At 42.3% G+C, this 13,710-nt stretch overlaps 1 protein-coding gene across 1 annotated transcript in view; it reads right to left on the bottom strand.

The window, feature by feature from the left end:
• LOC105488996 (uronyl 2-sulfotransferase) overlaps positions 1 to 13,710 on the bottom strand; it is a 316,456-nt gene that overhangs the window by 114,392 nt on the left and 188,354 nt on the right. The window contains exon 4 of the mRNA XM_011753546.3: positions 7,525 to 7,604. Within this exon, the coding sequence (XP_011751848.2) occupies positions 7,525 to 7,604 (80 nt within the window). The remainder of the gene's footprint in view (positions 1 to 7,524; positions 7,605 to 13,710) is intronic.

The following is a 13,710-nucleotide window of genomic DNA, read 5'->3' as shown; positions in this document are numbered from 1 at the left end:
ATTGCCCTTCATTTTATAATCTACAGCTCTAATTTGATCTTTATGGAGCTCTAAAAATTTGTGGTGACTACGGCTGATCACAGGTTCTAAGTAGTGCATACACTAGAGAGTAGAAGAGTCAGGCCATATTTTGTTTTTTGTTCAACAACACACTCTTTTGTCCTTCAGTCACCACAATTACTCCTGCATCTATGAAGCTCTTTTAAGCCGTCCTAAAATAGCAGGCAATACCAATTTCTTCGACATTTGTTCACAGATCCTATTCACCGACTCTGTAATCACTCCTCTGGGCTTCCTTCGGACTCTGCAAATGTGTCATAGTTTTAAAATTTTACTTATTTTTTTGATGAGAAGATGAAGATCTGTAGCAGGGCATAATTCTCTAGGAACCATAACTGCATGGTTCTCATTCTGAGAGGCATTTCCAAACACATCATTCTGAGCATTTTCATCAGCATCTGTCTCACACTGCTACCTCAATCAATTCATCAACCCATCGATAATATTAGTCACCTCTTCAGTAGCTACACAAAGCACTAGTAAAAATTTTAGGTATATTTTCATCAAAATTTAAAAGGCATTCTTCCTGAGATAATAATTATTGCACATATTAAATCAATACTTAAGACCAGAATTATCCTTGAGAATTAAGACTGTTTTGTACTCCAATTACAGTAGAGATTACTGTGATTGCAATCAGTTTTTGAAAGTATATTCTGTTCTTTTAAGAAATTCTAGTAAAAAATAATATGTATATGTAATATATATATTTGCCTTTTTCATCATTTTAAAGTATATAATTCAGTAGTATTAAGACATTTACATTGTTGTGAAGTCATCACCACCACCTATCTCCACAACGTTTTCATGTTCACAAATGGAAACTCTGCCCATTGAACATAAAAATCTCTTTTTCTGCTTTCCCCACCCCTGGTAACCACCATTCTGCCAAAAGCCTACCTCCTTTTTAACCTCTGACCTGGAAGTAGAGGGTATCTTTGTGCTGCTATCTACCTTAAAGGGTGAAAAGTACCATAGACCAGAGGCCCAGGGCTTTGATCCTTGTCAGTGAGGGAGGAAGACACTTTGAAGTGAGAGAAAGGCCATCATGGAAAAGAACAGGACCTTTCAGGGGCAGAGTGAGGAGTGGCTGAGGTGGAGAGGGGTAGAGCTGGCTGTTTATTTTTGAGACAGAGTTTTGCTCTTGTTGCTCAGGCTGGAGTGCAATGGTGTGATCTCAGCTCACTGCATCATCTGCCTCCCGGGTTCAAGTGATTCTCCAGCCACAGTCTCCCAAGTAGCTGGGATTATAGGCACCCATCACCATGCCTGGCTAATTTTTGTATTTTTAGTAGAGATGGGGTTTCGCCATGTTGGCCAGGCTGGTCTCGAACTCTTAACCTCAAGTGATCTGCCTGCCTTGGCCTCCCAAAGTGCTGGGATTACAGGTATGAGCCACTGTGCCCAGCCAAGATGGCTGTTAAAGGGCCCTTTGCTGGAGCCCGTTGCAGTAACAAGAGTCCCTGAACGACCAGTGGGGGCCAGCATGGTGGGGAGGTCTGGCCTCTGTCCTCATACCCCCTGTAGTGGGCACTTCCATCTCCTCTGCCCAGGACTAGACTTCCCCCCTGCCCGCCACTGCCCATCACAAAACACAAGCAGAAGAGACAGTTGTGCTTTGCTCTCCGGTCTGTCCTAAGGCAGGAGAGATGGAAACATTTGCTGTGAGAAGATGAGACAAATGGGGAAGGAGGTGGGTGGTTGGGTCAGGGCTCCTGCTCAGAGAGGAAGATGAATTGACAAGGCATGAAATAAACAGTAGGAAATAATCAGGAAATGAGGTGGGCTGAGGGAAAGTCCAGATTGTACTCGTCGCTGATGGGCCAACACAGCTGGTGGCCCATGCAGCAGCAGAGATCCACTCCCCATAGAGGGAAAGGCAGAAATAGAGGAAGAAACTGCCAATTTAGGAAGACGAGCCCAGCCAGGGTTCACATAGGGAAAACCCAGAGAAAACTTGCACTTGTAAATGGAACTTTTGCGCCGTGTTTAAGGAGGCAGAGACAGTGTTAACTGCTAATACTGATTTTTACTTTGGTGTTTTCTTCAGAGTTTGCAGTGTCTGTCAAATGATAAGAGACTTGAAGGGCACAGAATTGAGATGGATCACTTGGCTAAGAAGAATAAAAAAGTCAACATTTACAAATAAGATGTGAAAACCAAATTGACTTGTGGAATTGGCGAAGTCTGATTTGTTTTGTTAAATAATGCCATCAGAGGGCAGAGTTTGTTCACAAAAGTTGATACAAGAAACACTGTTCACATCAGTAATTGAGACTTCACTTGCAGAGACGAGAAAAGGTGTCCAGAACGCACTCCCATGTACATCACACCCCACTGCTTTTCTGGTGATTGACTAATTTTCACATTTTTGTTTGTTTTTGCAAGTTACTATTGGCACCGGAGCCACCATCTGAGATACATGAGAGATGGAAGCAAAGGAAGGTGAGGGGATCATGGGAAAGAAAGGAAGAATGACATGGAAGAAGGATAAGGGAAGTGGTGGTTTGAAATTATTTAGCATACTGATGTCTCTTATAATGCATTTGGACTATTTTGATAGCATTGGGCTCTGAGGTAAAACTTCTTAAGGCTTCCCTGTAAAAGCACATTTGGAAGGGTGAGGGGCATTGTAGATTGCAAAAATATTTATACCCCTCAAAAAATAAAAGCTTAGAAAACAAATAAAATTGAGGGCAGGGGACAGACAAATGTGAATTGTAGTCTCTCACAAGGCTTTCTAGTGTGTGGATCCAAGATAGATTTGGAGAGATGCCGTTGATGTTGGAAAGTTGATATCTTTTTCAGAAATTGTTTCCTAAAGTTACTCTGAAAACTGGAAAAAGATACGTGAAACCACAGTATGCAAATATTAAAAATCCTACTTAAATATCCTAGCAAAGAGAAGCATATTTTAGGCCAACGTAGTTCTGACTCAATTCTCCAGACAGTCCAGGTGAAAAATATTTGTCTGGCTGGAATTTCCAGGGAGTTCCATGACTGTGTGAAAAAGCAGTCCGGTGTGCAACTCAGGAATCCTCACCGAAGCCTGAGATCTCTGCTGAGCTCGCTGTGCACACGTCCCAGGCAGGAATCCTTCCCTGAGGCAAAACACCTGATTGGTCTGAACCAATTACTTCCCATCTTTGGATTAATAAAGCTAGATATGGTTCCTTCTCACTCGAAAAACGGAAAAACAAGAAACAGGACAAGAAGCCTAGATGGTGAAAAAAACGAAGTACGTCAGCTATGGAAACACCAAATGCCCACAGGGTAGTATTTTACATGACTCAAGAGTGTCTAAATTTGAAGGTAAAAATGCCATCGTTAATGGAATAAAAAAAGAAAGGGCAATTACCTATGGTATAATGCCATACTCTTCAAAACTTCTGACCATTTGTGTGCAAAAAAAAGTGGGGAGGGAGGCCTGACTTTCATTCTTACAGTCCGCTTGCCAGCAAGTATTGTGCGGCATGTTAACGATGTGCAGAGGATTGGAAATATCAACAAAGAATATTAGGTTGCAGTATCAGTTCTTCTCGTGGGAACCTCATTATCCTGAAACAAGCAATACATCTGTCAGCAGTTATAAGGGTAGGTTTCTTAAGATCAGCTTCATTATCTTTATAACTTATTATTCAAAATACATCTAACACTTATTTTTTAAAGTATGTTAATGTCCGTGGCTGCGCACGGTGGCTCACGCCTGTAATCCCAGCACTTGGGAGGCTGAGGTGGGCAAATCACTTGAGGCCATGAGTTTGAGGCCAGCCTGGCCAATATGGTGAAACCCTGTCTCCACTAAAAATAGAAAAATTAGCCAGGTATGGTGGTGCATGCCTGTAATTCCAGCTACTTGAGAGGCTGAGGCAGGAGAATCGCTTGAACTGAGGTTACAGTGAGCTGAGATTGCACCACTGCACTCCAGCCTGGGTGACAGAGTAAGACTCCATCTAAAAAAAAAAAAAAAAAAAAAAAGTAATGTCAAAGTCCTCTTAACAAGTTCCAACTTAGTTGTTTTCCTCTTGTCAATTGCATATTGACACAGAAATTTTCCTTAAAGAAAGCTATTCCCTTAAACAAGGAAAAGCTGATTTTTAATGTCCCATGTTCCATGTGTGGAACAATCATAGTCTTGTCATATACTGAAGTTCAACTGATCATTCTCTTCCTTTTTATGGAAGTCTGGTAGCTAAGGGCCCAGGCCCTGGTATGTGGGTGTAAAGAGAGGAGGAGGTTGCTCTTGGGGAGTCAGTTTTGGCTTTTTATCGAAAGCAGCAAAGCTGGTCAGGTAGTCTCTTGTTATTTCTGCTTAAAACTCTTGACTGCTGTTCCAGCCCAGTCGTGTCCATCCTGGTCTGCACTGCATCCCTTTCAGTTCCCCTCGGCCCCACTCTTCTGCTGGTGGCTGTGCTGGGAATGCCCGCCCCCTTCACTTGTCTAAAGCTGACCCATCCCTCACCTCCCTGCAGAAATGCCCTCCCAGAGTCCTGGTCCCACAGGAGGTTCCTCCCCTAGGGGAAGCCCTGTGACCACCCTCTCCTTACATCCATCACACTTTAATGGAAGAAGAACTTAGAGTCTCCCAAAGGCAAGAAAAACATTTAATGTTGACTGCAGAAGCCCCAGTTCTCATGTTGTGTATAGAAGAGAGAAGGTAATCCATAGATATGTGTTTAATTGAGTAAAATGGAACTGAGGGAGGAGAAGCAGAGCCCAGCCCAGCCCTCAAGGTGTCTCCATAGAAACTGAGTCAGGAGTTGGGCAGTGGGCTCAGCCTGAGACGTCTATAGAATTGCCTTTTTAAGTGCCACTCTGAATGTATATAGCATGTGATATGTTTTGGCTCTGTGTCCCCACCCAAATCTCATCTTGAATTGTACATCTGTAATTCCCACATGTTGTAGGAGGTACCTGATGGGAGATAATTTGAATCATGGGGGTGGTTTCCCCCATACTGTTCTCATGGTAGCGAATAAGTCTCACAAGATATGATGGTTTTATCAGGGATTTCTGCTTTTGCATCTTCCTCATTTTCTCTTGCCGCCACCATGTAAGAAGTGCCTTTCGATTCCTGCCATGATTCTGAGGCCTCCCCAGCCACGTGGAACTGTAAGTCCAATTAAACCTATTTTTCTTCCCAGTCTTGGATATCAGCAGCATGAAAATGGACCAATACAGTGGCCTTCTCTCAGAAGGCCTTTCCTTCACAGTTCAGAGCATCCCTATATGGTAGGGATGACTGAGAACTATCCTTGTTTTACAGATGGAAAAACAGAAAAACAGAGACCTCTAAGAGGTTGAATGGCTTGCCAAGAATCATGACTAGTGGGGAGGCCAGTTCTGACACCAGAGGTCCTGACGGCCAGGCTGGCACCGTTTTCTGTAGATGTGGTGTCTTCTAAAAGGCACTTATCGTTTTTTTTTTCCTTTCAGAATTAAAGCAATGAAGACTAAACTCCTGTACATGTGTTTGATGGTAGAGGCCATAACAGAATATGGCCACCATGTTATGCTCTGCTGACCCAATTAAAATACTGGCCATGGCTTCCAATTTGTGTTTTACACTGTTCAGAGATACATACTTAAAACTTGTTGCACTGCAATCTGTTTGGTTGTAAAGATTTGACCTATGAAGCAAGAAGTGTTCATGAATGAGGTTTAAGGATGTCAGGGGTGACTTAGAAGGAAACACGGTAGAACAGTAAGGATCAGGGAAGCAGTGCTTTTCTCTTTGCAAGGCATAAAACACAATGCCTGAAAGAGCTAATAAGCCTTGTTATCTAATCATGTCTAATAATATGCTTGTGGCCTTCTGGAATTAAGAGTCAGGGCACATACCCTGGATAATCCAGTAACAAGCCATTTTATAACTATGGTTGAAAACACACTCCTAGCTGCCCAGCACCTGGCTCTGGGTCACTGCGGAAAATCTGCAGGAGTCCTGTTACCATCCCAAGAACTCTGGTTATCAGGAAGGCCCAGGAAACTTCAGGGAACACTTGCTTTTAAAGATAAGGCAGCAACTCCTTTTCTCTGCTTAATAGCTTGCTTTACTGAATCTCATTCTTTGCACTTAATTTGCACAGGACCTGCTGCACAGCAGGGAAGTCCTTGGAGGGCTGAAATCTTCTTCCAGCCAGGTGGGTTGTCAGGCACCCTGGACCAGGGCAACAGCTCCTCCGGAGCCAGCTCCCTGGGTGCCTGGCCTGCAGGAGCCACTAGGTCAGCACTAACCAGCAGACGTCGCCTGCTGCCCCGGGTCCTTTGGTGCTCTTGTGTGGACCTGCAAGGCACTGTTAAGATGACAGAAGTGCCTGTCAGATGGCTGACCAGGGAGGCCCAGAGGTTCCCAGGCTGGTCCCCAGCAGATCTGCCTCTGGATCCAGTGATCTGTCAGCCATTAGATAGTAGCTGTGAATGCAGATTTGGGCCAGCACAGGGAGAGTGAAACACTAAGGGCCATCAGCTCAGGAGTGAGGCACAGTGACAGTCAACCTATGCTTATGAACCACTGGGGAAAAGGACACTCAGAACTTGAAGCTAGTAATTTAACAAATAGGGAATCTAAAAACCTGAATTTGAAGATCTGCATTGTTATTAGAAGACCACAGCCGCTGGAAACAAAAACCAGAATTTTAAAAACCTCCCCAGCATCAAACATGCGAGGCTTAGAAAATCAAATGGTTTACAGTCATGCGTTGCTTAATGTCAGGGGTACATTCTGAGAAATGCATCATTAGGCGATTCGTGGTTGTGCAGGCATCTTAGAGTACATACACAAACCTCGATGGCATAGCCTGCTGCACATCTATGTTGTAGAGTACAGCCTATTGCTTCTGGGCTACAAACCTGGACAGCATGTGACTATACTGAACACTGGAGGCAACTGTGACACAATAGTAAACATTTGTGTATCTAAACATAGAAACGATACGGTAAAAATACCATATTATAATCTTATGGATTAATATGTATATGAGGTCTGTCATTGACCAAAATGTCATGATGTAGCACATGACTGTATTAAAAAGATAGACAGAGGCTGGTACTTTGGATCCTAGAAAATACTCATTACTCTAGCACTGAATTATTCCCAGAGTTCTGTGCAGGTTCAAATTGTACAAAACTGTGTAATAAAATATTTATGCTAAAATACCCATCTCCTGTCTTCTTATTTGTTTCAATACAAAATCTGATTCCTTTTTTGAAAAGAGCTATTAGGTCAAATGGCTTCTCTTTAAAAAATAATTCCAAGTTTTTATAAGATTTAAGATAGTAGTCTAGGAAGAGATGAAGTTTCTGTTCAAATATTTCAAATTTCAATCCCTCCATAGCAAAAATAAATGGATTAAAAATGTCTTTTCAAGGGCAATTGTACTACCTTGTAAATAAGGGTAGATTTCTAAAGTAATTGTTCATTAGAAGAAAATGAAAGAACCATTAAACTGGAAAATGTCTTACCTTGAGAAGTTGAGGAAATGAACATGTCGAGTGAATAAATAGGGTTGTTCGGCAGTACTTATATTTTTAATCAGTTCCATCTATTAAAAAAAGTACAAAATTAGCATATGTAGGATCCAATTTACCAAGCCATATTAAGTTGAAGGTTATCTATCTGGCTCTTTTTATTCCCACTTATTACCACTGGACCAGCAGTATAAGTGCAACATTTATCAAGTTTTGCATAAGGCTCCTTAGTGAATAAAACAGTGCTACACAAATTGATAGTCCTGTGTCTCATTTAGTTGATTGTTACCATGAAAGCAATGTGACAGATTAATTAATTTTGACTGGAGAAATCAGTGTGTTGCTGTACTAAAATGTAAATAAAAGAATGCCTTCTACCCCTTCCTTTAAAGTCAAATCAAGAAAAGAGGTTAGTCATTATCTTATTCTGTAGTGATATTATTGGGATATACAAAAATATTGAAACAGGTGCTGCAGAATTTAAAAATGGAATAAAATGAGGTACTACTTCATTCTTGTTCTCTTTGACTATGAAATTTATAAGGAAAACATTTTATAGGAAACACATAAACCCCCAAACGTCTTGGTTTTTTGGTGGGTGGTCATCTGAATTATTTATTTGCAGTTATCAGCAAGGCAAAAAGTAGTTTATATTCATGTAAACTAACTTTTATGGCCTTCTGGAACATGTCATGATACAGAAAATGTTTAGCAAAATCTGTTAGAAATTCCAAGCATTCTTATTACTCCCTAACTTTCTGAACTTCTCTTTCCCCGGATTTTCAAATTGGCCCCATCAAAATGAACACACTGTGGAATTTTTGAAAAGCACATTGCAGCTTGCTACTTTGGATGAATGTCAGAAGTGCAACATTTCATGTTTTATGAAACAGTTCAAGTTGAAAAACTGGAAACAAAACCAGTCATTCACATGTTAACCGCAGCAGCAACAAGAACAATAAAATAAGAGTCTGGAACTCCAGGTCTGTCTCAAACATGACAGAACACCGGAGTCCCCCTTGTTCCTTCAGGTCTAACACAGGGCTGACACATATATAAGTGCTCGATAAATATTTGTTCAATGAATTAACTCCAACTAGTACACGCTTTATAGATGATTACACTGGGATCTCAGTGCGTAAACCTTGTAATTAGATATTCAAGCTCACAACGACTGAAGGAATGAAATTGAATTTTAAAGGTAAACGACTCGCAGTTCATCAACCCTGTGCTTCTGTTAGTCAGTGGCAGGTATGAGTGAATAATGGTCTGTCTGTCCTCAAGCCTCAGTATAAAAGGAAATTGCATCCTGCCTCTTTATCTACTGTTTATCCTCGACACACCACCTGCAAGTGCTTGTTTTTGGTAGTAAAACTTCCTGCGTGGTCACGTTGTTAATTCTGATTTTTGATGGATTTACTAATAGAATTACTGGTTTGGAGACATAACCATAGGTAATTTATCTCTGAGGGTGCCTGCTTGGAAAAATAACTCTTGACTGTGTGTATGTGTAATGTAAAGACCATTAATGCTTTTATCTCTAGATTATTTTATTCAGATATTTCTCTGCACACAGAAGAGTCCTACAAGAAAGCCCCCTAGCACTGTACAAGAAAACTGGAAGAACGGGTCAGAAGCAAAAACATTTCTTTCACGTATTCCACATTATATTATATTCTCTAAACACATGGCCATGTGTTAAATTTAATGGAAGAATAGTAGTAGTTAGATTTGGAGAACAGTGTCATAATAGTCATAAAGCCGTCTATTTCAGAAGGGAAAAACGGATTAGCAGTGACAATGTATAACTCTTCCTGGACGTATCTTTAAACATAGAATCAAGGTACTAATGCTCATGTTTATTGTATTAGCACAGTGAAGGCAGAGGGTACGTTTCAGCTCTCAGCCGGTTTGATCTTCACAAATTCTAAGACTTTCCTTGTTTCTGGCGACAAGCAGTCATCTTCTGAACTCGTTGCTGCTATTGCTTGAGGTCTCTCGCCTGGTCCTACCCCCGTGGCCAGCAGCCTGCCTCTTCCCTCACCTAAATCTTATTTGCAGGAGAGGCATCGGGGGTGACAATGGCACCACCTAAAACCACCACCGACACCACCTCTCCTCTCCCTGGCTCATGTGGGACCACTCCTGGCCTTTATTCCGATTCCATGGCATAAATTCACTCAGCATTCATCAAGCACTTATTAGGCACTGGAGGTAAGAACAGAATAAGATGGGTGGGAAGACACATGAAGAAGATAGTAGAACATGTCCTAACAGTGCCCTCAAACTCCACCACGGACACAAACACACCTAATCCTCACCCATCTTTGCTCTTTATCCAGCCTCATCCATCCCTGGACAGTCCAATTCGGGTTACCGGTGATTGGCATGTTCCCACCTTTGATCCAGCTCTTTCCCGGACTCTCCCATATTCAATGGCGTGTTGAGCAATGTACATTGCCTGTGTCAGGCAATGTACTGCTCAGGGTTATGGCTATAGAGATGATGGATTTGGTTCTTGCTGTTAGGAAGCTGTCAGAGTCTTGTGGGTGAGGTGGACTAAGAGGCAGGTATAAACATGTGATAACCACCATGAGGTAGATGGTAGATAAGTGAGGCACCTCTCTCTACTTTCAGATGGGGAGGTAATGCTTCTCCAAGGAGTTTTTCCTGAGTAGTCTGGAAGGGTCTAGAGGAGTTAGCCAGGAAAGAAAGGGATTCACGGCATTGCAAATAATGAAGAGCAGATACAAAAGGCAAAACATAAAATGACACGGCACCAAGAAACTGCAGGAGTTCAGTGTGCCGGAGGTGTTCAGTGATCCGAGATGGGATCAGCAAAGTAGCAGGTGAGACTAGAGAATCAGGTAAGAGTCAGCTAATGGAGGGCACTGCAGATCACAGCAGGAATTCTGACATTTATTCTGTGGGTGATCAACAGCCAGAAACGATTCTCTTTTCCAGATCTGAGGGCAGGGTGGAGAATGTGAAGGAGGGTGAGGATTAGATACAGAAGCTCAGCCAGGAACACTGGGCAATAATCCCAACAGCAAATGACAACGGCATGAACTGAGGTCGTGGTTTTCAGTGAGGTCCCCAGACCTGCAGCATCAGCATCACCTGGGACTTGTTAGAAATGCAAATACTCAGGCTCCGCCCCAGGCCTTCTGAATTAGAAGGAACTCTGGGGGAAGAGGTGCCAGCAGTCTGTGTTTTGCCAAGCCTTCCAAGGGATGGTATGGCCCAAGAGTGTGAGAACCACTGAACTAAGGCAATGTAAGTAAGACAGATGGGGAGGTTCTGGGAGGGTTAAGGAGGTGACCACCTGCCAGTGGAAAGGAGGCAGGGCAAGTGGCCAAGAGAGCTTCTTTCCCAGATTCCTGACTAGGACAACCGAACACGTGATGGTATCCATTCGTGGAGATGGGCAATGCTGGGGTGAAACAAATTTGGCTGCAGATAAGGGGGGAAACGGGCTTGGTTTTGAACGTGACCTTCCATAGCAGTGTATCTGAAAATTCTTCAGGACATACACTTTCTACATTACACTGTAGTTGAGTTGAGTCTGAGCTGGAATGTAACTTCTGTGAGGGTTGGGGGCAGGCTTTATCCCCTAGAAAACCTACTCAAGGTACCTGCACAGAACATACACCCCACAAATATTTATGAAATGAAGCTATCATCTTTAGAAATCCTTTTTGGAGTCAAGAAATGTATAGTTAACTGAAGACAGAATTATCTTGCACTCAGGCTATGAATTTAGCCTTTCTGAGACAGACCCATATGTTCACTATCCTGGTGTCACATGGAGCAAACAGTTTTTCCATTATAACATCCAGGACATAACACCATCAAACAGACTCCCATTTTTTGAGTGCACCAAGGTGCTCTTTATATACATGCTGTCATTTAATCCTCACAAGAACTCCATGGATAAGTATTATTATTATTATTATTATTATTATTTTGAGATGAAGTCTCACTCTGCTGCCCAGGCTGGAGTGCAGTGGCTCGATCTCAGCTCACCGCAACCTCCCCCTCTCGGGTTCAAGTGATTCTCTTGCCCCAGACTCCCGAGTAGCTGAGATTATAGGCACGCGCCATCACGCCCAGCTAATTTTTGTATTTTTAGTAGAGACAGGGTTTCATCATGTTGGTCAGGCTGATCTTGAACTACTGACCTCAGGTGATCCACCTGCCTTGGCCTCCCAAAACGCTGGGATTACAGCATGAGCCACCACGTCCAGCCATGGATAAGTATCATTATGCCTACTGTATAGGTTAAGAAACTGAGGCACGAAAGGTTGCATTGGTTGCTTAAAGCCTCATCCACACAAAGAGGTAAAGCCAGGATTGAAATCCAAGTCTTTCTAATCCCTAAACCCTGTTTTTTATTTACTGGCTGCAATCTATTCACCATTCCCACAGAGATTTGATCTATACATAACCTTTCAAAATGGAAGGAACAGATTGGTTAGCACAAAACTCTGGAGAACAAAGAAGGTTTATGGAATATAAATTTTCTTCTTGTGATGTGCTCAAAATTTGAAAGAAAGTTCTAACAGATGGAAAAGCATTTTGAAATAATATAAAAATAAAAGCTTTAGAATGCCAGAGATAATACTTTTTAAAAGTTCTAGGTGGGAAAACTGAGTATATCCTAACAAGAACAGAAAATTAATTTTAAGTACTAAAAAAGATAACTATGTAATGAAAGTTATCTGAAAGAAAAAAAAATCAGATCACAGCATATCAGTAAGTAGTTCTTAATCTTTTGCTTTCAACTTGACTGGCTGGGATGGTACAGCAGAAGACCTTTACCTGCAGTTCTACCAACACAGTCAGACTTTGCTCCTGACCTCTTTGGCAAATATTTGTCAGCAGAGGTGGTATCTAACCCTACGTGGTTCATAAGTGAATTCTGTGTCACTCACGAACACCTAGACGCCTTATAATTTTGCAAAGTATTTTTAAGATAGGACATGTTTTTAACATATCAAAGCAAAATAAGGAGTAGCTCAGAGGAAGACCCTTGGCCCTTGAACCTCAGAGGCCGGGAGGACGGCTGGAGGATCCGGTGACCCTTCCCTCTTCCCGCAATATGGAGCAGCCCTAGTAAGCAGGAGGCAGGATGGCCTGCGGGAAGCAGTCAGTGCAACACCTGCCTGCAATGAAGAAGAAGTCCACCAGGGGGAGCAATGACATGATCAAGGCAAAGAGCCTGGGTCTAAATTACAGAGAAAATCAATCTCATGGCTGCAACTGGAAGGAAACGAAAAACTTATTTTATTTTTGCAGGCCTTGCTGCTTCTTCCTTGTTTTTCTCTTTTCTTTCCACCAAGTTTCTATTAGCGGACTCAGTTTCTGTCTGTAGGGTTCCAAGACTGGACGTCTGCATAATCCCTGTGGCGTGGAACAGGACCAGGCTCCTCTCTTTGGTTTGACTCTAGGGTCCAGCTGGAGCACCTCTCATGCCTGTGGACACTGTCCCCACTCCTATAAAGTCGGGAAGTTCTGAGGGTCATTCTAAGTGAGGTTTTTCCAAAACGTGTCAAGCCAGAGAAAGGTACCTGGGATAAATAGAGAGGCTCATGAGGAGACACCACTTCATAAAACTTCAGGGACACATGGAGTCTTCAGGCACTTGAGAGAGTCTCAGGTGACAGCGGGATTTTCCTAGCATAGTGAAGGATTCACTTCAATAAAAGGAAAACTTTCAAATAATCAAAGGCTTTCGTGAAATCATTCCTCCTAGGGCTGTGTGTGAGGACCTCTTCGGGAGTTTTTCCCCTGCAAAATACAAATAACTTTGGCTCTGCCTTTACAAGTTTAACTCTGTATTTTGCAGTGGGACCTGAATACACATACTGTGAGAAAGCTCCCCAGCAGATTTTGGTGCCTATCACGGTTAAGAACCATATTTTATTAACCCATGTATGCCTTGTGTTCCATTATTGGAACGCTAAGCATGTGGCAGTTATTTACATCCTACTGCTAAAGGTCATTGCCAAGGTCTCATTGCAAAATTTTTTTTAAAAACCTGCAAAAATGGGTTAATAGCTTCCCACTGTCTACTGAAGAAAGGTCTAACTCTGAAGCCCAGCATTTAAAGTTCGGGATTTGACCCCTGTTTGCTTTCAAGTCTTATTCTTCCATATTATTCTTAATTCACAACACATT

The sequence above is a fragment of the Macaca nemestrina genome, chromosome 5 (assembly GCF_043159975.1).
Source record: "Macaca nemestrina isolate mMacNem1 chromosome 5, mMacNem.hap1, whole genome shotgun sequence".
NCBI lineage: Eukaryota > Metazoa > Chordata > Mammalia > Primates > Cercopithecidae > Macaca > Macaca nemestrina.
The sequence above is the reverse complement of the archived record's forward strand: the minus strand, read 5'-3'. Positions and strand labels throughout refer to the sequence as shown.